General features: G+C 41.0%; 1 protein-coding gene across 1 annotated transcript in view; it reads right to left on the bottom strand.

Moving 5' to 3' along the window:
- NYAP2 (neuronal tyrosine-phosphorylated phosphoinositide-3-kinase adaptor 2) overlaps positions 1–15642 on the bottom strand; it is a gene marked incomplete at its 3' end in the record, with an annotated part of 134449 nt that extends 118807 nt beyond the window's left edge. The window contains exon 1 of the mRNA XM_082003492.1: positions 15431–15642. Coding sequence (XP_081859618.1) covers positions 15431–15636 — 206 coding nt within the window. The 5' untranslated portion in view covers positions 15637–15642. The remainder of the gene's footprint in view (positions 1–15430) is intronic.
- Between the last annotated feature and the right edge of the window lie 8658 nt (positions 15643–24300).

Below are 24300 nucleotides of genomic sequence, written 5' to 3'. Positions count from 1 at the left end.
GAATAGCTTACAATGGCATAAATCTTATACTGTCTACGTAATAGCCACAGTGACAACAGAGAAATGTAAACTTCATTGTGGCACAAATTTAGTTTACACCCAAAATAAATTGCAGTACTTTCTCAGAGTGCAAGCACAACACAACATTTTAGAAGAAACATAAAATAAGCCAATGACTGAGGTGGGTTGACCCTGGCTGGACACCAGGTACCCACCAAAGCCCCTCCATCACTCCCCTCCTCAGCTGGACAAGGGAGAGAAAATATAACAAAAGGCTCATGGGTCAAGATAAGGACAGGAAATCACTCAGCAACTACTGTCACATGCAAAACAAACTCAACTTAGGGAAAACTAAATTAATTTATTACAAATCAGAGTAGGATAATGAGAACTAAATCCAAATCTTCAGATACCTTCCCCACACCCCTCCCTTCTTCCCAGGCTCAACTTCACTCCCGAATTCTCTAACTCCTCCCCGCCAGCAGCACAGGGGGTTGGGGAATGGGGGCTGCAGTCAGTTCATCACAGGTTGTCTCTGCCACTCCTTCCTCCTCAGGGGAAGGACTCCTCACACTCTTCCCCTGCGCCAGTGTGGGGTCCCTCTCCACAGGAGACAGTCCTCCACAAACTTATCCAACCTGGGTCCTTCCCACAGGCTGCAGTTCTTCATAAACTGCTCCAGCCTGTGTCCCTTCTGCAGAGTGCAGTCCTTCAAGAACAGGCTGCTCCAACATGGGTCCCCCATGGGATCACAAGTCCGACCAGCAAACCTGCTCCAGCGTGGGCTCCTCTCTCTCCACAAGGCTACAGGCCCTGCCAGGAGCCTGCTCCAGTGCTCCTGTTCCAGGATGGGGTCCTCCTCAGGCTGCAGGTGGAGATCTGCTCCAGCGTGAAGCACCATGGGCTGCGGGGGCACTGCCAGCCTCACCATGGTCCTCACCACAGGCTGCAAGGGAATCTCTGCTCTGGCGCCTGGAGCACCTCCTGCCCCCCCTTCTGCACTGACCTCAGTGTCTGCAGAGTTCATTCTCTCACATTCCCACTCCTCTCTCCAGCTGCAGTGGCCCATTTTTTTCCCCTTAACCATGTTCCCTCAGAGGCACTGCCACCATCACTGATGGGCTTGGCCTTGGCTAGTCCGTCTTGCAGCCAGCTGACATTGGCTCTGTCAGACAGAGGTGAAGCTTCTAGTAGCTTCTCACAGAAGCCACCCCGGTAGCCCCCCGCTACCAAAACCTTCCCATAGAAACCCAATACAATAACTCACGCTGGTCAACCCGAAATTAAGGGCAGCATACATCACTAATGGAATCACAATACAGGAACACTGAAGACTGCTACTAAAGAAAGAACTGTCACTTTCTTGAAAGTGTAGCTGTAAGTCTTTCACTAGAAAAACAGTATGTTTCTATACATTTCATTTTTTTGTGTTTTCTCTATTATCAGTTAAAATACATGCAACGAGAGTAAGTAGATTTCGGGAGTGAGAGGGCAATTAAGATAACTGATATTATACAGTTAGAATAAAAACACAAGTCAAATTCAAAGCTTTCATGCCATTTTCAAATACCTTTCTTAAAACTGCATTTGACAACAAAATGCATTCGGCTGATTTTGCACATAGCTTAGAATTCAGCGCAGTCCACAGCTCTCACCCTTCTGAGTGTTTGGGAATGGTAAACAAACTGGCAGATAATTACATTCTGTCTCTTAGCAACCTTAACTGCCTAGCAATGAAGTTGTTATTGGAGTTTTTTTTTTTCCCCTCATGTGTTCTGGTAATGACATGATTTCCACAAATCTTAGACCCAGTCTGACAAACCCCTTTTGTACAGAACCTCTTGGATCAGCCCATCATTAAATGACAGCAAAGATCAGCTAGTGAAAGCTACCATCTTGTTTATAATCTCTTGGGAAGCCAATTGACAATAAACATACACTGAAGACAAACAAATGAGTAAGTAGGAAGAGGCTAGTCAAAATATTTTGTCATGAGCCTAAATAGCCTTTTCCACTGCTGTAACTGCAAACAAACACAATATAGAAACCTGTGGTTTAAATACAAACCTTTAGATAGCAAAGCTCCTGATTATCTAATCGAAGAAATGAAATTTGAAATTCTGGAATAAAAGAGAGGTTTGGGCCAGTTTTTCAGAAAAGATCTCTTTGGAAAATGCAATCCCACTTGTAGGCATCAAGGAATTCCAAAAAGCTGGTTCTTTGCACATGAAAGAGGAAATATTGCTGCCACTACTCCACTTCTGCACGCCTAGGACTACGCAGTGGCAGCAGGCTGCTGGGAACAGTTGTCAAAATCTTCACTACATTTCAGTGGAGTGGGCAGGGCCTTTGTTCAAGGCCTTCCTAAGGAAAGAAGTTATCTCTAAGCTTTCTTTCCCTCTCAGTAGTATCAGAGCAAGTCTTAGAAGTCTTAGTAACAAAGTAAAGACGCTGAGAAATCAGTACTGTCATGAAATACAATTAAAACAGTAACCTAAAATATCTTATCCTGCCAAAAGACTTTTTATTACACACCATTTTAAAAGTCTCCTTACTCAAACACTGATTTTGCATTAGACTCCTCGTACAATCACTGGCAGGGATGCAAGGATACACATTTCAGAAGAGAGCACCTTTGTCATCTGTATCCCTAATAAACAGAGAAACAGTATTATGTTCGTTAATGGTCAATTTATGTACAAGTTCCTCTCTAAATTAATTCCCAAAGCAGGTTACTGTTCCATTATCGTAGATCATCTCCAAAATGCAAACCAAACTCATTTGAAACAGAACACAAGGAATCAGCAGCCTCTCACCGAATAGCGTTAATTGTAAGTATTTGCACCTTGACTGATTACTTGAGAAATTAAGATGAAAAACCAAGAGACCGGAATCAGACATTGAAAATGGGTTTTCTTTAAGTTCAAAAGCAACACCATAAATCACAAAAAATTACTAATTTCAGTACATAGACTTGAGAGCTGGTCTCTGTATAAATTCTTGGTAAATCGCATCTGCACAGCAGATATAGGAGACTAAATAACTTGGTGTTTTGGGGGGTGGTGGTTACTAATTAAGACTAATACAGTCTTTTCACAATGTTTTGCTGCCGTGCAGAGTGTTGTTCTGCATTGTAGTCAAGCACCTGGTGATGTATCTGGGCCCAAATGAAGTGCTTGCCACAAAAAGACCTCAGGTTCCAAGTAGACAAGAAGGAAAAACCCACGCCACTTCAGTCGGGCATCCAACAGAGGAAAGGCAAATGGGACGGGGAAGGGATTCCTTTCCATTGGGTGCTGTTTTGGTAAAGAATCAATGTTCCAGCAGCAGCTCTAAGTGTACAAGCACGGTCCTCCTCAAGAACAGTGCCAGTGGGCAGCAGAGGTGACACCACAGCAGCATACACTGCACCTGCCCTTTAGCAATGGGATGAGTGCAAGACTGCATTTCTACTGTTTTCCTTTCCTTCACAGACATTAAGGTGCAGACAGACATACCTTCTCAACTCCGGTCCCACCTCAACTTCTCTTTGCTCACCACCACTCATTCCGTTGAGGTTGCAGCCCCTTAGATTTGAGGGGGCTGCAAATCAAGTGCTATGCATAACTTCTCTTAAATAAGCAAAGTTCGGAAAAACTTGTATCAGGCTACATTTTGCTGGGTGAGGAGATAGAGATCATTGTCGTCATCATCATCAGGTCGAAGAGGAACTGTGTGAAGCAGCAAGGAACAAAGGTGTTTTCTGGCAAGTGTTTTGGGAATGCTTTGTTGATACTGGAATGGACCAGGGCATTTTTTGCTCTGTCCTCCTTTACCCTCCTGAAAACTAGTAAAAGCCCACAGGAGGTGAAAGCAGAAAATGTGTCCAGAAAAGCAGCATATTGTTGACTACACTGCACCAAAGAACCCCTTGATTTCTAATTAAGAAGAGTAAAATTAAAATCCCACTATTTTTTCTTTCACATAGATTTTTTTCCAAATGAAAGACAGATGGAAAAAAATACCTATAAGCAGAGTCTTGTCAACCTTCACCCATTTTTTAAAAACACAACATGGAATCTAAGAGGAAGGCACTTCGGCAAGAGGGTGCTGATGAAAGCACTATGATGCTCAAATACAGTTTCCCTTTAAAAAGCTGCCAGAGCTAGAGCAGTCACACGGCAAAATGGTGCGTGTCTGGGTCTCTGCACGCCTGTTTAATAAGCCATGAAGCTCTCCGGCTGAACTAGCATGCGTGCCATGTGATACAGGGGTTGCCATGGCAAGTACATATGCAGTTCTTGATCTGCTTCATCACAGACATAGCAGAATTCAGATTAACAGTGCAGGAATACGATTTCCTAGGGGGAAGAGAGCTGCGCTTTGCTTAGCCTAGCATTTCGGATGTAAAGCCAAAAATTTAAATTATTTGTTAAATGGTGTTTATGATACACTGATTTAAAAATTTTAATCTCAAAACAATAGCCATGTAACACAAATGCTATCAGTTCAGTCTTCAAAAGCAGCTGTATATTTGGCATCTGTTGCAGTATATGAATTTCAGTATACTTTTCCATTTAAATACACAGAAAATTGTATTTCTGCTTCAGCCCTCGAAACACAGATATAATTTGTAGAGAGAGGAATGGGGGACAACTGTTCCAGTAAAAAAAACCCAACAAAAACCATGTCAAACCAACTCTAAATTTCAGTCTTTGCTTTTTTATGTGGTAATCCACAGGCCAACAGCAGAGATTCCTGTGAAAGATATTCTTGACACTGAGGTAGAAAAACGTATCAATGCATAACATCTGGTACCAAAATTAAGCCACTTGCTAATACAACAGGCTGATGAAGACCTGCATTGTATGGGCTTCTGTTCCTAAGCTGGTGACAGGATACAGCGGGAGCGACTTGCAATCCAAAGCCAGGTTTATAGAGATGATTCTGTTCCTGTAGCAGCAGCCATAGGACTGTTTTTACTGAGGACAGTTCCAGCGAGGAACCCCTTTATTGCACTTATGGGAACCTCACTACGGTGCCAGGATCTACCAGGAAATGCCCAAAGACCTTTGGCATACATTGACCTTCAGCATTTAATACACATTCAGGTGATTTTAATGTGTGTTACTGCTCCAAGAGAAAAGATATCCACGTCCTGAAATAACTTGATACCACAGAACAACCAACCTTCAAGCAAAAAGCTACAAGGAGCCTAACCATAAAGAGTGAGTGCCCAATACAATGAGCAACTACATAAAAGTGGGCAAACCTCAACACAATTAGAATTTTTAATAAAAGCTAGCCCTTTGCCTCTGTGCTTTTCATAAAAGTGCTTGAAAAGGGATAACCCGTATTGAAGACAACTAATTCTCTCAATGTTCCTTCCGGCAAGAAAACCAAGTAAAATTTAAAATTTGAGTTAAAGCCAAACAGATTCCCTGCCCCCTACGCTGGCTTTCAAATTCTGCAATCACTCCCATGGGGCTGGTCTCGATACCTACAGCCCCATTCACACCTGTACTTACTACCAAGTCGGGGCATCTGGAAGTGCAAAGCTGTCCCAGCACATGAAGATCAAGATGTTGCTTTTGTTCTTTCCCTTTATTAAAAGACAATGTGTTGGGGCTTCATGGGTTAATTTCAGATCCTTCTCTTCAACCTTATGCTTCTTACTCCACTTACATTCATGTCCCCATACACATCTCGCTTCCACTGTGTATCACGGGTTTTTCTTCAATAGCAATAAAAGGGAAAATCTCCATTGCAAATCACTTGCTGACTTGAAGGAATCGGAATAGTAAAACACAAAGCAATGCTCCAGGATTTCCTTTCCATTAGCAAGCTGCATTTAGCATTGATTGTTGTTATTTCTAATTGGATGTCCATAAAATTTAAGACCTGCATCACTACTGATCTAATCAAGAAGTTTCTCCCATAACAAACCTGCATAGCCGATTATATGGATTTTTACTGAAACTACCTTGAATCTCTCTGCTTATGGAAGATGAATATCAAAATCTAACCACTAAAAATACTGGATGCTGTTTCAAGATGCAAATAACAGATTTTGTTATGCTACTTCATTCTGTTCACTACAAAACTGTTGACACCTCTCGAGTTCATCTCATGACCAAAAATTAGAAAAATGAGATCACTAGTCAGAGCTCCTACTAATATGATTTTGGTGTTAGCAGACTCATTTTTTAATTAGCCTCTCTTTTTTTACTTACTCAGATCTGCACATTGTGGAGGGCTGCAGGATTGTCTCATGTCAGAGTTACAAAGCTGAGCATAAGGTAAATAACTTCTCACATCCCCCAATACCTCTCTTTCAAGCCCTGAGCTTTCTGCAGACAGCAGGAATTTGCTTCTCCATAGCTGCATGCAGAGAAGCAAAACAAACTTTACGTTTAATTATAGAAGATTATTCTCTAGATGGGCTACATTTTTAAACAATCTCTTTTGCAATACTAAAGGACTCAGCAGTTTCCTTTTGTCTTTAAAGATTCAATTAAAAGTATGTTTCAGAAATTAAATTACAGCATGAAATTAGCTAAGGGTATGAAATACTGCATTTGCCCTAGCATTCAGGGAAAGGCTGTACAAAGCAATTCACTTAATGGCTCCTAACATGTGATCTCAACTTAATAACTAAAGTGCCCTCAGCTAGCAGAGGATCTACTGTGAGATACGCCCTATATAATCCACCAAAAGAAGAAATGGATTAAACACAGTTAAATCTTATTAATTTATGGTAAACCCTACAGTTACTCTCATTTTTGATCTTTTAAAGCGTAACGATTTTGTCAAGTAGCATCCTTGTTGGCAGGAATATTTCTGTGGGTTTTAGCTGTCTATGGCCGTCTCAATCTTGACATGTTCCAGAAGCATCTGCCGGAGTCTATTGGAAGCATTTGTTTCTCTCTAGCTTTCAGAGAGAACTGCTGGATGTAATTCATCACAACCACTGGGGATACACTTCAGTTTATTCTTTGCTGTAGTAATATAGGGAAGGAAATGAGCAGTCCCCTAACTCTCCAGCTGTCCCTTTAGTCACCTGTTGGGTACAATTTCAGCTCCTGCTGTGAGCTGTCTTTGTGCTGCCTGTGTGCACTGGGTTAGCGTTTCAGAGGAATCTAATTTCCATTTGGGGTCCTTGAGTACTGTGCAATAAAAAATAAAAACCAATTCCACTTATGACTGCCTTCAGTGGGACCAAACCCGCTCACTTTGCTCATGCGTGGGCTCCCGGCAGCTCGCACGGGGAGCTGCGGCATTCACGCCCGGCAGCGCTCCGGCACTGCCAGCTCCCAGCTGAGCGGGGCTCTCCCGAGGGCCGGGCGGTGCCCACCCCACCCCAGCTCCGCCACGGCCCCTCGGCACAGGATGGGGCTGCCGGCTCTATGCTGTTGATGAAGGCCCTGTGCTGAGGACACGCTCCACACGGGGCGGGGGGGGTGTGTTTGGTTGGTTTTGTGGGGTTTGTTTTGTTTTTTAAGTCTTTTTAAACTGACTTCACTTAGAATTACAAGTCTAATTAGAGAGGAAAGCCAGAAGAAAAAATAAAAGGGGTATCAAATTAACTACAAAACCTACAGCTAGCAATGTCTCTGCAATCCATTTCTCCTCTAATCTCTCCTTACTCCCATTTTAATCCAATCGCGTAAAACTAATCAGTGCATATGCACATTCCTGTATTCAGACAAGTTTTGGCCACCGCTATAGCATAACTTAGCAACAAGATGCCCATCACCAGATGCTTCTGTCGCAGAGGTGGTCTGTACTGACATTCTCTGCTTTCAGGGGTACACCCAAGAGCAGACTCCCTTCTTTAGACTAAGAACATAAACATCCAAATTAAATTATCAAGCACCATACTATGTTTGTGCTTTCCTGTGGAGGAAAATAAATAAATAAAAGCATGCTGTCGGAGCAGCGCTGAGAAAGAGAACATGCAAAGGGAACCAATGCCTGCCACCTGGGTGGGGCATGAAGTAATCTTTATTATTAGTGACAGCAAAATACAGCTGTGATTTATGGCCCTGGAAAGAGCAATGCACTGAGCTGTTTTAGTTCAAAGAACATGTTTGTTTTTCTTCAACTTTATGAACAGGTATTGTTAAATGATGGATTTTCCTGAAGGCACAGAAAGATTGACTCATATTATTCTAATGCTAGCACAGACCTTCAGTTCTGCTGGGTTCTCAGACCAGTGCTGCGTGTTCCCAGTGTTCACTGTAGACAGTTTTGGCATAATTTCCAAAGTGCTTGTGGCTGAACCTGCATGCGTGCATGTTGAGGAGTGTGGCTAGCTGCAGTTTTGCTACTTATGGGTCATGAGACTACTTTCTGCATGTCTTCTGTACAAATATCTGTCCTTCAGGTTGTAACATGAGTTCTTAATTCAGGTCACAGGCAATTACAACATTTGTCAGGTGTCAGTGAACTTCAGCATGGAGTACTTTTTGGTTACTGGAAGTCTTTAATCAGAACAGATCAAAGCTTCAATTTTGCCTGCAATCCTGGCTAGACTTTGTTAATGTTACATGGCATATTAATTGTGTTGTTCTATTGAATGTATTTCTCTGTTAATAAAGTCCACCCTAGATGAGTTATAACAGCTATCTGAGCATGCTTCAAAACAGTCTTCCTTTTTTTTAAATCCTGTCTTCACAACAACAGTTTTTATTTATTTCTACTCTACTCTATGCAATTTCATAATACACTTGAAAACATATTACAAGCAAATGCAAACCTTTGACTAGAAATCGCAGCACCACCAGAACCCTAGAGGGTTGTGCAAAATATCTTTTTCCCACAGCTCTACACTCATCTCTGTGTTGCTTAATGGGACTTTTTGGTTAGAGGCAGCACTGGATGATTTCAACTACCAGGTTAAAATTACAATCCCACACCCTATGGTTAAAGAGTAATAGAGATAGTGAGAAAAAAACTAGACATAAAAGTGGAATGGGAAAAATGACTAAAAACTGGACATTAAGATCCATACACCCCACCCCCCCCAGCATCTTTTAGCGATGGTATGTGACAAGGTCTCCCAGTGGTACAACAGACCTCCCCCAGAATGACTCAGTCTGCCGAGGAGGCACCAGCCTGTAGGTTGCGTGCAAACACGCGCCCAAATGGAATTGGAGCAAGGCCAAGTTCACTCATTTACACAGGTGGCCAGACAGCCTGCGAATACCAATAGCATGGAGCCACTTAGGCTGGATTTTTTCAAGAAAAGCAGTCTGTAACCCATTTAGAAGTCCTCGGGGCTCTCTATGACCCCACACTTCCAATTATGCTTTTAAATATGGTAAATGAATCCTGAGCAAAAACACATCCATTTACATGGTGGGCCAGTATACGTTTGAGCAATTCATAGAATGATGATGGGGAAAAGATCATCTAAGTTCCCCGAAAAAAAGTTATAGGCAGGAGGCCTTAGATCATGAAAGATACATTGAAAATAACATCAATATTTAGATATCAAACTGATAATCATTTCTGCTTTATTTCCTTGGTACTTGGGATTACCAAGCAGGCTATCAGTCTCCATGGTAAATTTTAAATTACATTTGTTGCATGACTATCCTAAAATAAAACTACTCAGAATAACAGCAACAGCAATATAATACAGTTTGCATTGTGTCTGTTGTTTATTTTGTGTGGCAATAATACAAGCAGCCATATGGATCTGAGCATTTGGAAGGGAGGATTTGTTGGCTAGATCATCACATCTGTTTACTTATAAATGCAACAAAAATACATTTGGAGGTCACTGACTGCACAACCATTCTATGCACTTTTCATGAAACAAACATATCGATGCTGTTCTTTCTACATAAATCCAACTTCAATAGAGACCCTATGATACTTTCATGAGTAAAAGGTTTTGAAATGATATCAAAATTAGTCTCTATCACCCATCATCAGCCACATCCACCATAAAGGTGGTATCACAGCAATAATTTCATCTAGGATGAAATGAGCATGCAACAAATCCCTGAGGAAGACAAGGAAAACAACCAGTGCCACTGTTAAGCTTCCTCGTAACATATAACCTTTGATTAAAGGAGCACATACCACTGACCTCATATCCAAAAGTCACATTCATGGAGTGAACGTAGATTTGAATTTAAAAAACACAAACACGCCACAAAAAACCCCACAAAACCCCCATACTGACACACCTAACCAATAGCAACAGGTTCACAAGCTTGTCATTTATAACATCTTACTAATGTGCATGCAGCTATTTCAGCCGAGCCCCTCGCCGTGATCCAAAATATTTATCGCACTTCCTTCACATTTTTCTTTAGGTCTGGCTGCAAGCGTATCGTAATCTAGTAAGCATAAGTACTCCTGCATATTTATGTGTAGTTCATTACGCAAGATTTCAACTACAGATGAATGTTCAGAAAAAGAAACAATACTTTAAGCATTCTTTTATCTCAAGTATTTTTCTGGTTTCAGGATATTATTGTAAACAGTAAGTTCATAATTAAATTTTGCTTAGGTTATTTTTTATTCTGGCAGAAATGTTTTGGTAGAAGCACCTCAGCATGTCCACATACTCTAAGGTTACACACATTTTCTCAGCTGATCAGAGCTTTTGGCAGTGAATAACCCCATGCATAGGAATACTTTATATTTGCCCACACTCGATAACACGTAACTTTTAGCTGAAGGACACATAACTTATGTCTTGTTTATGAAGGAACCTAAGAACAGAAACTACAGAAAACTACAGATAATACCTGAATTCAATTACTTCCACAACCTTGAAAAAAATAGAGCAAGAAAAATATGATCTTACTTTTGCCGATGGGTTAGTCTTCAATATTTGATTTGCCAAAGGAAGGAGGGGTTAGAATGACAGCTGTTCATTACAATTCCTTCTTTATTACAAGAGCTTAACTCTGCCACTGGCTGGCTGGCCCATTTCTGCTAGCTTTAGCAGAGAACAGTGCTCCTAAAAGCTCCTCCTCTTGACAGCATCTGTCTGGATACTTCCCTCAACAAGCAGAAACAAGGCTTTCCACAGAGCCATTTAGGTGCTGGGAACGAGCTACAAGTAAGGGAAACCATTAGAAGCCACGAAAATACTTATTTCTAGTAAGTTCAGGATTTGACAGATAGAAATTCATGCCCACTAACACCATCAGCTTTACACCAGAGCAGTCACATCATCATAGTGTTACAAATCAAAATGACAACATCTGCAGCAGAAACAGTAGCTTAAACAACACCTGAAAACTGGAAGCCAAAACTTTGAAAGCATACATCTCCTATGAAAGTGTATGCTGCCAGCCACTCCCTATGATTAATGCAACATACCTCAGCCTTCAGACCAGGAGAGTTCATCATTTGTTTCTTACCAAGATTTTGTATTTATACATTCAAAAAAAAGCACTGCTGAAGTATCCACACAAGACTATGCATCATAGAGATAAAATACCTAAATATATGTATTTCAATTATGGATGAGTCAGAAAGCAACTGCTTATTCTAACAGATGCCCTGTGTAAACTCAAAATACTCACCTTTTCCCTGGCAGCCGTAACAGCTGAGGCAAATCTACCTTCTGTTCCCAGAAATGCTGCCTAGGGCAGATACGGTATCATGGCAAATGTACATCTTGCAGTACTGCAACCTTATTGCCAGTGAAAATGATACTGCTTCATAACTTTATTTGCAGTTTATAAGCTCTGTGGGCAATATGCCACTATGTTCTCTGGGTCTGGACACAGCCACCCCAACAGACAATGATCAAGTAGTGAGACCAGACAAGTAAAAGATGGAAGAAAAAAACGGTCTAAAATTGGGGTCAAAATATATATATACTAACATATTTATTGTGGCATACTCTCAGCTACTGATCAGCACATTAACCTTATTTTCTCTGCATGATTGCCAAGGACCATACTAAAATTAGGTCAGAAATTCAGATCAGATCAGCTGACTCAGCCCAGCAAGATCAGACAGACTAGCTGCTTTTTTTCCAATCCAATACAATCCGTTTTAGTCCCTGCAATGTACAATAGATCCATACATTTTTTCCCCACAATTAACCTATCGGAACTATACACAATGAGATAGCAGTCACACTGAGGTATGTCAGTGCTACTGAAGAAAAGCAACACAATGTATCCTTAAGAAGGCAAAACATCCAATTATATGACTTTTTTAGGTCATTTTTCAGATCTTGTTTTCAAACTGCTCAGACCAATACATTTCAATGAACTTAAGTCATTCAGCACAGTTATGACATGATTTAGGTAAATAACAGCTGCTTCCAAATACTGTTGTGTGTGAATACCACCACTTTATTAGATAATAAATTACTCATTATTACGTTGTTAATATACATGATCAGCCTTCTAAATGAGACCATCTGAACACTAAAATCACATACCTTCCCCAAAAATTCAATAATCCTACTATTAGGTAATTTTCAGCAGGTGCCAAAGACTTCCAACTGCTTTATTTTGATTCCCACAAGCAAAAGGAGAATGTTTGCTGGAATAGCCCCTCCTGCTCAAAACCTACCTTGCAGTTAATCAATCACAGGGGATGGCTCCCTTGCTGCTAAGGTCGTTGTTTTCAGCTGTTGGCAGTCTCCAGACTGGTGGCACTGTTATCACTGCACCACTTGCTACCTAGGCCACGCTGTCAGGAGTTAGGGATAATATAAATACCCACCAAGATAAGGTAAATACATAAGGAAAATAATACAGAACAAAGAAGAAAACAATAATCCTACTGTACCTTTCCTGATTGCTGTGTTCCAATAGACAACAAGGTCTTGGATGAATCTCTGGAGGTTACTACAGGGAGCAGACTCAATTGCAGTCGGCCTAAGTGACTTCATGATTCCTTCAGTCAAATCAGATGTTCTCCCTTGGTCTGCCATTGCTTTTAGTTTTCCTCATCAAGGGTTGATCACAAATATCTTGTTTTCCCTCTCCAAGCTTACACAGGAAAGACAGAGGAAAAGACCTTTCAAGATTTCCTAAGGTGTTTTTCCTTACACCTAGAGGGGTAGAGGGGACCACCACAAACATGGTTCCCCACAGAAGAGTGCTATAGCCAAGAAATGTTGATGCCTCCAGTCCACATACACACTGTTCCTCTGATAAACCCACTGCATCACTAGCAATCTTCTGACTCTCTAACTGGGGAGCAGAGCTCTGTTCTCAGTGATCTCAGTTTCGCATGAACAAGAATTTCACGGTTTGTCTCAGCCCTAAATCATCTGCACTTATCCAGAGCGCTTCATCAAATCACTTTGCCAAGATCAATAAATAAAACCACACAAACCAACCACAAGGTAGGAGATGCTGTTACTGCCATTCAGATTAGGTAGAGAAGCTTGGGTAGAGGACTATAAAGAACCAGGCAGGTCCACAACTTTCCCATGCCCCAAGAAACTGACTCATAACAAAAGCTGTTCCAGCACTTAGAGACCTTTATGGTCACACATACAAAAGTGCGTGTAAACAGGTTAGCCAGAGCACAGCCCAATTAGCTGTCAACTCTGAAGACTATGTTCCAAATACATCTGTATGCACTGACAGTTTAACATAGCTTATGATCAAATGAAGAAGTTGCCACAAGAACTGGGGAATTTTTTTCCAGCCAATTCTAAGTTACTTAAATAGTGACGTTTCAATAAATTAAAAATATTTGCAAATCCGATTTTCTTTTTTCTATTTTCCTCAGTGGCAAGGAACCAGCAATGTAAGATGAGAAGGTACTCTTCATCTCACTACTTTAAAACAGCAATTTATTGACTAGCACTTTTGTATGCACTCAGGTAGCGGATGAGACAGATTGAAATCCTTCCTCTGCTTAATGTAGCTAGAATTTAACTTTCCTCTCCATCATATTAAGAAATATTTTGAGGTGGATGTCCCTACCCCTTCCTCTTGGAAATTTTGCAGTTTATGTAGCTATTCGGTAGTCAAAGGTGAACACTAAACAGAAACGGCAAGAATGAAAACAAATGTGTATCCAGCATAAATCAAAACAAATAAAAACCCCACCTGCTTCAACTTGCTGCAAGGAAAAACGTTTTCTCTCTGAAGTTGTGCATAGTATAGCTCCTGCTATAAGCAGCCTATGCCTTTGACTCCCCAATAGTTTGAATCCCACTAAATATCACCCAGAAGTTGAGCTAACAGGGTAATAATCTAGAAGGTACCAAAATACACACTGCATGGGCTCTTATTATTCACCTTAATTTCACAATACTCTTATCATCCCAACCAAATTAATGACAGTCCAAAAAATTCTACTTCCTGGAATGTAAAGCAGCCGTGATTTTGCTTTATGTTGCTGCTTCTTCCTCCTCTATCAAACTGTATGTGCTGCTCTTTTCCTTTTAACATTTCATCAAAATTACCAGACCACGGAGGCATTGCTGGAATGTTCACGGCACAGCATGTCTGTTATACATGGATGTACAGTACCCAAGACATAGCATAAAATTTTAATCACTTAAACTGACATACAGAAGACACACACTGGGGGAAAACATTCAAAGGACCTCCTATCAGTTTGTGCTCAAGCCATCCACTTACATATCGAAATTTAGTATTTGGATGGATGATTTACTTGTATTACACAATTTGTCCCGCTCAAGAAAATGCAATTTTTTTTATATGCAAATGTTTATGTAATATTTGTGTCTATCCTGTTCAACCTTTTCCTCTCCAAAAGGCTGCATAGATTTCATCGTTATCCATTGTCACAAGAGGCCAGGTCATGCGAGTGCTCTTCTCATTAACTGTCAATTAAAAATCGATGGAATTGTTCAAGAAGAGCCATTACAGGGTTCTGCCCATCAGGGACTTGATCCATTTTCCTTTAAATGATTGCAGTATTTTTACTGACTTTAGAACACGCAGAATAGTGAAGATATCATAAATAGTTTTTTTTTTTTTAAAAAAACCCTCAGACAGAAATTAGAGACCTTTGAAAAATCACCATATCAACTCAAGGAGAGTCTATTTTGATCTGTGAGGCTGTCCCTGTCTTGCAAGAGCTCACACGCCAATGTATCTTTGCACAAAGTACACACTGTCCATCTAAAAGCACCGAGTGGATGAGGACCTATTTTCCATTAGATCTACATCTCCTATTCCAAACACCTAAACCTTTTTTTGTTACAAATCACACACCTGCCACACATGCTCAAACTGAATACATTTGGATGCGAATACTCTCTTCCACTGAGGGAAGTAGAAACATTCAGCATCATGCCTACACAATGTAGAACACGTGCAGTTAACGGCCTGACATGGGCCAATAGTCTGTACTGCTTTTAACAGCAAGCTGCTTAGAAATCAACTGGTCTACACATATTCACCATATCTGAGACTGAGCCACTCACTGTTCATTCACTCTGCCCAACCACTTATCTTTTTATCAAAATATTTACCGTTTTATTGCTTCTTCTTGTTTTCGGCGTTTTTCACTCTTTTCTTTCAAGTAAGCCAGGTTCGTTTCATTCCTCATGCGATCATTCTCTCGAGCAATGTCTGATGCATTCTGTATAACCAAGCCATCATAGGCCTTCATCCCCATATCTTCAATATACTGGAGAAAAGCGCCCAAAGTGACCTCCTCCTGATTAGAACTCATCATCTTGCAGGAGATAATGAACAAAGGAAAGCAACGTTTCCTGCAGGTTGAAAAACACATAATACCTTAAATAAGTAGGAAAATAGCTTATAGTTTATGACAAAGATTTTGTCAATTCAAGTTAACATCTCTTACAGAGACAATTTTTTAGACTTTCTCCTGTCTAAAGGATATTAAACAAAGCAATTCAGAACTCAGAACAACATTACTCGAGACAAGAAGAGATAAAAAGCAAGAGACTCTTCTTTCAAGCAGTCCAGATCTATCCAGTTCAAATCCCAAAAATATTTTCTCCCACCCCTTCCCTTTTCCTAATACCTTGCAGTTGCAACAACACTGCGTTTGAATTGGAATGAATCTCAGTTTGAATTGGACTGAAAAGGCTTCCATCCCAGGACAACAGGTCCTTTTTGCAGTTTAGATAAAGCTGCACCAGAGCAGACCACAAGACAAAATTCCTATTCTGCAGGATATTCCAACGTTCAGGTTCCATTTTTTGGAACAAAGAAGTTCAAATTTTTCTTCGGTTTTAAAATCTGGAAAGAAGTATTGTGAAATAGTTTCCTGTATTCCTTAGTAACATAGATGTGAGTCCATAAGCCCTAGTCATCTGTTGCCCAACAGCTTGTTAGACTGAAGCTCCAAGAACAGACAAGAAATCCCAGCTGAGCTGGGACCTTCAGAACTCTAAAGCCTTTGAATTCTCCAAGCTTCCATATTTCTTCCACAGGTGTGACAGCCACTTGGGTTTACAGCACCTCCAGTTAAGCAGCACAGGGCAGAGACACCTAGGTGACTCCTGGCTCCATGGCAGGCAGCTTAAAAGCTCTCAGAAAGGCTCCAAAGGTTTTCCACGTGGCAGCAGACACCCTGGGAGTTATGAGAACTATGGTGCATAGACACATCTGTAAATACTACAGGTGACTAAGGGCAAGGTACAATTTCAAGAAACATACTGGCTATCTAAATTCTGTACAACTGGATTAACTACTTATTAAACAAATAAAATAGAACTTCAATAAAACAGAGTTGTGCCATCTTATTTTACATACTAATTACTGCAAGGCCCTAAGGCCCTATGACCTTGAATGGCACTATCCTCACACAGCCCTGGGGGGGGCGGGGGCAGTCCTCATCTTACAAACAAGGACTTGATGCAGAGAGTGACTGAGTGACACGCTGGCAGACCTGGCAGCTGAACTCAGCTCTCTAAGGCATGTTTGCTTCTTCACTACTAGAGGATCCCTCCCTTCCCCGAAGAAGGATGGTGTTACTTCCCAGAATCAGCCCGAGAACGATGCCAGGCACTGCAACTAGAAGTGATTTTATTGAACAGGCAACAAGTATCCTGTCTGCACAGATTTTTAGGGGCAGCGTCCCTGTGTAATCAACCACCACCTTTCCTACACTTTCTAATATACTGTCATATTTCTAATCTTTATTACACTACTGGACAAGCAAAATTCTTATCAGGTTAGGCACTGATCTGAAAGAAATAATTTTAAAAATACATAAATTGAAAGCTGTTATAGATTCTATCAATCCATTCTGGGCCCTCAGGCACAGCCCTGAACATGAGAATGAAATACTTCTACATCCATGGAGTAAGCAATCTGCAAGGGATGAAAAGACGAGAGAAATACTGTTTCCCCATTTTTGATCACCTGAAGCAGCAATGGCAACAAGCAGCTGGTTTCAGGCAGTTAATACTTTAGAAGCACACCAATAATTTTTTCCCTTTTTCTATGTCTCTATATCAATATTATTTCTGTACAATAGTAACCTGACAGTTAAAATCATAATGATTCAGAGGATGCAAAGGGTCTGCTTCTATCACTTCTTCCACCTCCCAAGACAATCTTTTCTATCAACTAGGCCTGAACATGAGCATAAAGCTAATGTTCAGGATCACTAAATTGATCTTATTTTCAGGCATGGGTGTAGGTATGTCCTACTAATCCCTGCAGGGTAAAACTAGTGAAGGCAGTCTTGGTGCATGCATGCAGTTTCACACAGCTTTCACATTGGAAGTGGCTAGAACTCCACTGGGTTGGAATATGCATTGAGCCATCCTATATATTCACGGTAAGTGGTACAGCATCTGCAAAGGAGTGAACACGAAAACAGGCAATGAGCTAAACAGATTCTATCAGTGTTACTGATGCTTTAGTGGACATCATTTTAGAATAATTCCTAACCTTTCTGATTAAGAAAAGGAAGTCCAGATACCACAGCCCCTTCCTGAGAGTTTCTGTCTACAGCATGAAGCCTACCCAATTAAAAAAATGCTAAGAGCACAGATGGCTCTGACACCCTTGTCTTCAAACTTCTCAAATGGTACCTGCTTTTTGATGGTTAAAAATCTGGGCCATTTCCCCAGTAGATGGCTATTTCACTGTCTCTTCCATTTTGGACTTCTCGTAAAGCCTAGTTTCTGCATATGTTGAATAAAATTCAGACAAACTTGTAAAACACAGAAACCCCACCCTAGCTACCTTAATGGCAGTTTCACCATTGATTTCTCCAGGGACCAGATTTGTACTCCTGAAATATGAAATTTTATACTGAAGATAACTTCAGCAGGCCTTCAACAAATGCAGTTCTGATCCGTTTTTCCCCTGAAGTATGTAGAACTTTATCTGCTTAACAGAGTCTTTTATCAATACTACATTCCCCCCCCCGCATTGTTTCCCATTCTTTTTGGGGATCAAAAGTGAGCTGACACTTAAGGATATGGTGATTCTCTTTATTATGAAATTTATTTTTTTCATATGAGAGAATAAAGTCATTCCAACAGGAAAAATATTGAAATAAAAAAGCCTTTATTCTGCTGCATGCATTGACCAGTTACTTTATATACTGGTTTATCACTGATGTTGTCTATTATTAAGCTCATGCAGAACAACAAACAATTTACATAATATTTAATAAAGAAAGATATATCCTTTGTCCTAACCGATGTCCAATCCTGCAACAGTACTGAGCAACTGTAGCTACTGAACTCCTCCCGTGACTGTTGCTGCTTACGTGCTTGTGACACCAAATCCACTTTGAGGCACTCCTGGAGGTACCATTGGGGGGCTCCCAGGTATTTCAGAACCTTGAAACGGCACTAACTCTGAAAAGAATCTAGACAAGTAGCAAGCATTTTCTGGTTCAAAACCCATGTATCTCCTGAATACAAGGTATTTTACAGCCCCATTGCATTTACTAATACTGGACAGTTATGCATGCTTTCCTTACACAGGGAATGAAAATGCAAACAGCTGGGAAAAAGCTTAATTACTGTAAAAATGTTTACAGTAATTATTAGTATTCCTTGTACAGCACACTAGGACCAATTATATTTACAGGTATTAATACCACTACAGAGATACTATGTTACCTTAATAAATGTGCTTTATAACTGCAATAGGCTGCAACCAATACCTGTGGCCCACTGAGTCCCAGGCATTGCTTGCTCGTCACTCTCCTTGGAAAACGTATGGACAGCACTGATCGACTTCTGATCAAAGGTTCTGATGACTGGTAAACTCAGGCAGTGAGCAATTCCTAACCATCTGCCAGGGCAGATACAAGTACAAGCAAATGTTCTGTTTGAGTACATTCATATTTAATTAAAAATATGCAAATGCAAGTTGTTAAAAAAACTAATGTAAGCTGTAGGTGAGGCACCACCATTTTGGTACCCCTAACATGCACGCTGCAGTCAGGTATGTTGTTAGCTGGTAACAAGGATCACACAAGGTCACCTGCGTATTTGCAATCAAATTGTTTTCAGTGCATTTTGTTTTCTGAAACCAAGCAGCCCTGGAAAATTGCAACTGGAAGTTGCTCTGTTTGGGAAATGGTTTTGACACTCCTTTCTCTTCCCTTCCTCATTGTGAAGGAACTGGAGGAGTCAGTGGGGAGGAAGAAAAGCTCTGGATTTCAGCTATGGAAACCAACATACTGACAAGTCACCAGAAATTGACTGGAGGAACTTTGTTGTGAGTATTCACTGAACGTGAACATTTTTGGAAATTCACCTGAAAGCAAGGACACAAAGAAGGAGTTCTCCAACATGTTCACTTAGCTCTTAAAGGTTAAACACTATGTGAAACCTCACTGAGAAAAAAGAACAACAATGCTCACTGGCACCTGCCCCACCAGGTATCCCCCAATCAGAAGGACACTGGCAAAGGAGCACACAGCAGCTCACACTGTTGTGGCCCATGCAATCAGCTGTCAGCATGGGAGGAGTAAAGCAAAGAAGATTTTTTTCTTCCCTTTTTCTTTTTCACTTCCCTGCTAGTGCATCTGGTTTACTGGCAAGGGCAAGCAGTCCCCTTACTGGTGTGCTTCAAAATATTTACTTAACTCAATTCAAGATCTTTATATTGATCCAGATAAGATTTCTATGGGAAAATAATGCAGTGTGCTTCATAAGACTGTTGCATACCTTACTTCTAATTTAACTATCTTCTCTGATGCCAAACATACAGCATTCTTGCTCAAACCCCAAACCACCTCCTTTCCATATGATCAGTGTGCAAAAACATTGAACTCAGAATATGAGTAATTAATCCAATATCACAGTATCAGTGCAGTGCTATATGTTAATATTCAGATACGCAGTTCTCCTTTTATTCACAAGGATCCCCAAAATACTAGTTGCTTTTCAGCATGCTTCACAGCCATAAGCTGCAGCTGTGCTGCATTGAAAATCGGCAATGCTGACATTGAACTGAAGGAGCTTTTTGAGGTAATGACAAAGGCACTGATTGCCTTCTTCCAAACCAGAGGGTTGGGGTTTTTTTATTTTAACATAGGAGAACAGAGTGTGGAAATACAAGAGCAGGTTGCCCAAAGTCTTGAGCCCAATGCCTTATAAATATGAGGTCTACACACTTGTCCAGTCCTGCCTGTCTCCCATCCAAATACTGCCTCCTCTCTTGGAGAACACATCTACTTTCACATTATCTGTCAATTCCCTCCACTAAATTCAGTATATCAGCTTCTGCACAAATCAAGGATGCTAATCAGCCATTCAGCCCTCGAGTTTGAGCTGTTGCATTCCAGTTGCTTGCAAGGCAGTAAAAGCAAAGTAGACAGACCAGCCATATCCAATTTTCACAAACTGCTGACCACAGCAGCACTAATAAGCACCTAATGGTGTTGGGTGTATAAAGAATACTTTCACTGCAACAAAGAAAAAGTCAGTGAGGGAAAAATACGCTAGAAACTACTGTGTCTCTTATCATAACTGTGCCTTATACCAAGTGAGCTTTGAAATACCCAAACAGTTTAGTGTGATGAGACAAATTGCTAAGATGGTTTTTAGAGTTGCAGTCTCCGCTCATTCTTAACAATGAGCTGGCATTACTGTTTTCACACACAGTGATGCATTAAATTGTAGTGTCAAACAGGAAAGACCTTCTGAAATAGGTTGCAAGTTTCATACTATATATAATTTGACAGCTTTCTGTGCAGATGTTTAAAGAAAAACCCACTACACTCATTTGGAATTATAAAATATACTTTTAATTTGACTGGGATTACAGATTATATACCTTGTCCTCATTATACTGCACAGCAGGAGCTCTAGCACCTGCGTGAAATCACTGAAGCTAAGTAGTACTAAGACCTTCATTTAAAGAGGTTAAAAGTGGCTCCTTCAGTAGAATAAGAATGCTTCTGCGTGGGTTTAAAGAAATAGTCCATTTCTATAGACATCCCACCCTTCATAGGGGAAGTTATTCTCCCTGTAGTTTTAAGAACTGAATAAAATACACTGAGCCTTGAATTTTGGCTCCCTTGCTAGTGCCTTTTGAAAAGGAAAAAGGTCTTTGCTAACAATGACTTCTCTATGAGTCCAGAACGTAAAAGAGCTGTTGTTTACTTTACAATACAGCAACAGTTTTATCACTTTTATCCCTTGAGGAAAATAATGGTTCCTCCTAACCACACGGATGTTGAACAATTACAAATCCAGACTCAGAATGGCCAGCACTTCAGTGCAATTATGACATTTTATCATCCCAATATTATGTGGAACACTGACAAACAAAAAGAAATAAGACCACACAACACACATGTACAAACACATTCTGCATGCAAACAGGAGTGCATTTGAAGTCAGAGAAAGAATGAGCTTCTTGCTGATGGACTTTTTTCCCTCTTCCTTAAAAAAATGAAATGGAGATTCCACTACCACCAGCATCACATTAAGATGCTGTAAAATATTAATGGTGCAGCAGGTCTAATAAGTAGCAAATGTTAGAAATTATTTCAATTAATTCATCAGAAAATAGAAAAGAATGTTTTTAATTATTTAACAGTGCTTTTTAAGAATAAAAAAATCCAGCTGCAAAATGTCTCTATTACAAGCACAATCAACACATGAAGTACACAAAACAGTCAAATAGGCTTCAGCTTTTAGTTTAGCAATGGTTTGATTAATATCGCCTGAAAATACATGCAACTTCATCATGCATTCTGACTACTCATTATTTCATTCTGTTATTTTTTTTAATTCTAACTGGAACCATATTTTATTAGCATGCTCATATAATGTATTAAAATATGTACGTACCAAAATTTAAGTCCGCGGGGACTGCTAAGTGCAATAATCAAAGGTGACTTTTGCCTGTGAAAGCCCTTTCCTGTGGTTATCTCAGTGCAGTCGGAAGGGATATATCAGCACCATAAGAAACAGATTTGCAGTTAGGCTCAGTTTTTTCTTCAGTTAAAGTGCATTAAATCTTGTTGGCAAAACTGCCCCGATTGTAGAATTCGACATCACTGTCAGTCAGTGTGTTACGTTACAGATCTTCTTAAGATATGAATCAAATGGCATGGAAAGTTTGGCTCTTAAAAAAAAATGCAGTGGCAAGAGAAGACAGGTGCTTGCTTCTTTAAATCCACATTCAGAGAAGAGAGGGTACAGATAATGGGAGGGTATAAACAACACCCTGCTTTGAGGTCCAGCAGAGAAGAAACTGGATGATTTTTACCCACTTCACAACATAGAAGATCACAGCACCATCATATGCACTAACACAAAGATTTCTAAGGTGCCTCATTTGAATAAGTTCTGTGGAAACAAAAAGAAAGGAATATAAGGAATAGAAAACATCCTATCCAAATGGCTTCTTGCAGCAGGAAAGACACTCGCTCTCTCATTGCCACTTAGATACAGAAGGTCTGAGGCAGTCTAGCTTGTGGCACCACGTCTGTCTCTCCCTCTCCCCCCCCCCCCACTACTCCGCGACTACAGGCAGGCTTGCTCTCTCCAGCTGCCTTAGTCTGTGGATGCTGCTGCTGAGTAATCAGGGATTCTCAAACAAAGAGCAAGCCTACCTTCGGGTGCCAGCAGGACTGTGGGGCTCCGCTCCTGCTGCAATCCGGCTGCCCCGACCCCCCGCGCAGCCAGCATCCTAGCACCTCGGACAGCTCCCCCGCGCTAGGCCCATAGCATGGGCGAGGCGCGGCCGCGGCGAGACGCACCCGCACCGCAGCGCGACCGCCGCTGCGGTCCTCGGCTCCGGGGGCTCGGCAGAGCCGCCTAGCTAGGCGAGAGCCTCCTCTCTTAGCGCCACCGGAGTCTGGTTAGCAAGTAATCCCGTGGAAAAAAAAAAAATCTGCATGAACGGCACTGTACATCGCATTCAGTCTATAGGTAGGAAAGAATATGAAACAACGCCCTTCCCCCTCGTTCTCCCTTCCCAAAGAAGAAATTGTTCTTCCACGGAGAATGTGTAAGTTAACCTTTAGCCCATGATATGGCTCAAGGAAATGAGCAGCCACTTAAAAGGAACATCTAAGGCTCGGTTTGATACCTCATATTGATGTATCTTTTGCACTCACCCTCACTGAAAAGCAGTGCAAGGCACACAATTACTGCTGACGCAGATGAGCCCGCTGCTCGGGAAGGAGGGGAGGAGCTTGTTAACCCATCAAAACAACCTCCCACCACCTGCTCCCATCGCAGAACAAAACTGTGCCGTTCGGACAGAATGCACCTGACATTTACGCTGTTACTTCTACTGATGCGAGATGCACGCTCTAGAAAGAAGCGTTCTGTCTGAAAAGCATTCAGGGTGCAACCACACAGTTTCATGCTCATCCAGAATTTGTGAATGTAATGGTTTGGAAAAAAAAACATTTGCTGTTTTCTGAACAGGCTCCATCTGTGTTATAGCTCCTCCTTGCAGAAGATGGGCAGTTTTGCTTTCGGTCCCCCAAACCTGCAGCCTGTACACAAAGCAAAAGCATTCACTCCTTGCCCAAAAGCCAGTAAAAGGGCAGATGTCTGAACGTGCACAGAATGCCTTACCCCATTGTTAACTGCCATTTCATTCTTCCTCCTTTCTTAATTACGGGCATAATTCTCTTGCACAAATCTTTCTTCCGATGTTACAATGATGATTAAATTTGTTTCTAAAACTAATAGTAGAAATTATGGTCATGGAATAAATTTCTTTCAAAGTAATACATGTTCACGTGAAAAGCAGTGCTAGTACACAAATAAGACCTTGCCTACAGAGCACAGGAGAACTTCCTGCAGATCTACCACCCCCAGACTAGAATATCAATATTACCTCACGTTCAAGAGCACTCCAGACAGCCACCTAGGCACACTGCAAAACATAGTGACCTCCATGCAGCAGTGGCCAACATCAACAT

The sequence above is a fragment of the Phaethon aethereus genome (assembly GCF_964289735.1).
Source record: "Phaethon aethereus genome assembly, chromosome: 9".
Classification (NCBI taxonomy): Eukaryota; Metazoa; Chordata; class Aves; order Phaethontiformes; family Phaethontidae; genus Phaethon; species Phaethon aethereus.
The sequence above is the reverse complement of the archived record's forward strand: the minus strand, read 5'-3'. Positions and strand labels throughout refer to the sequence as shown.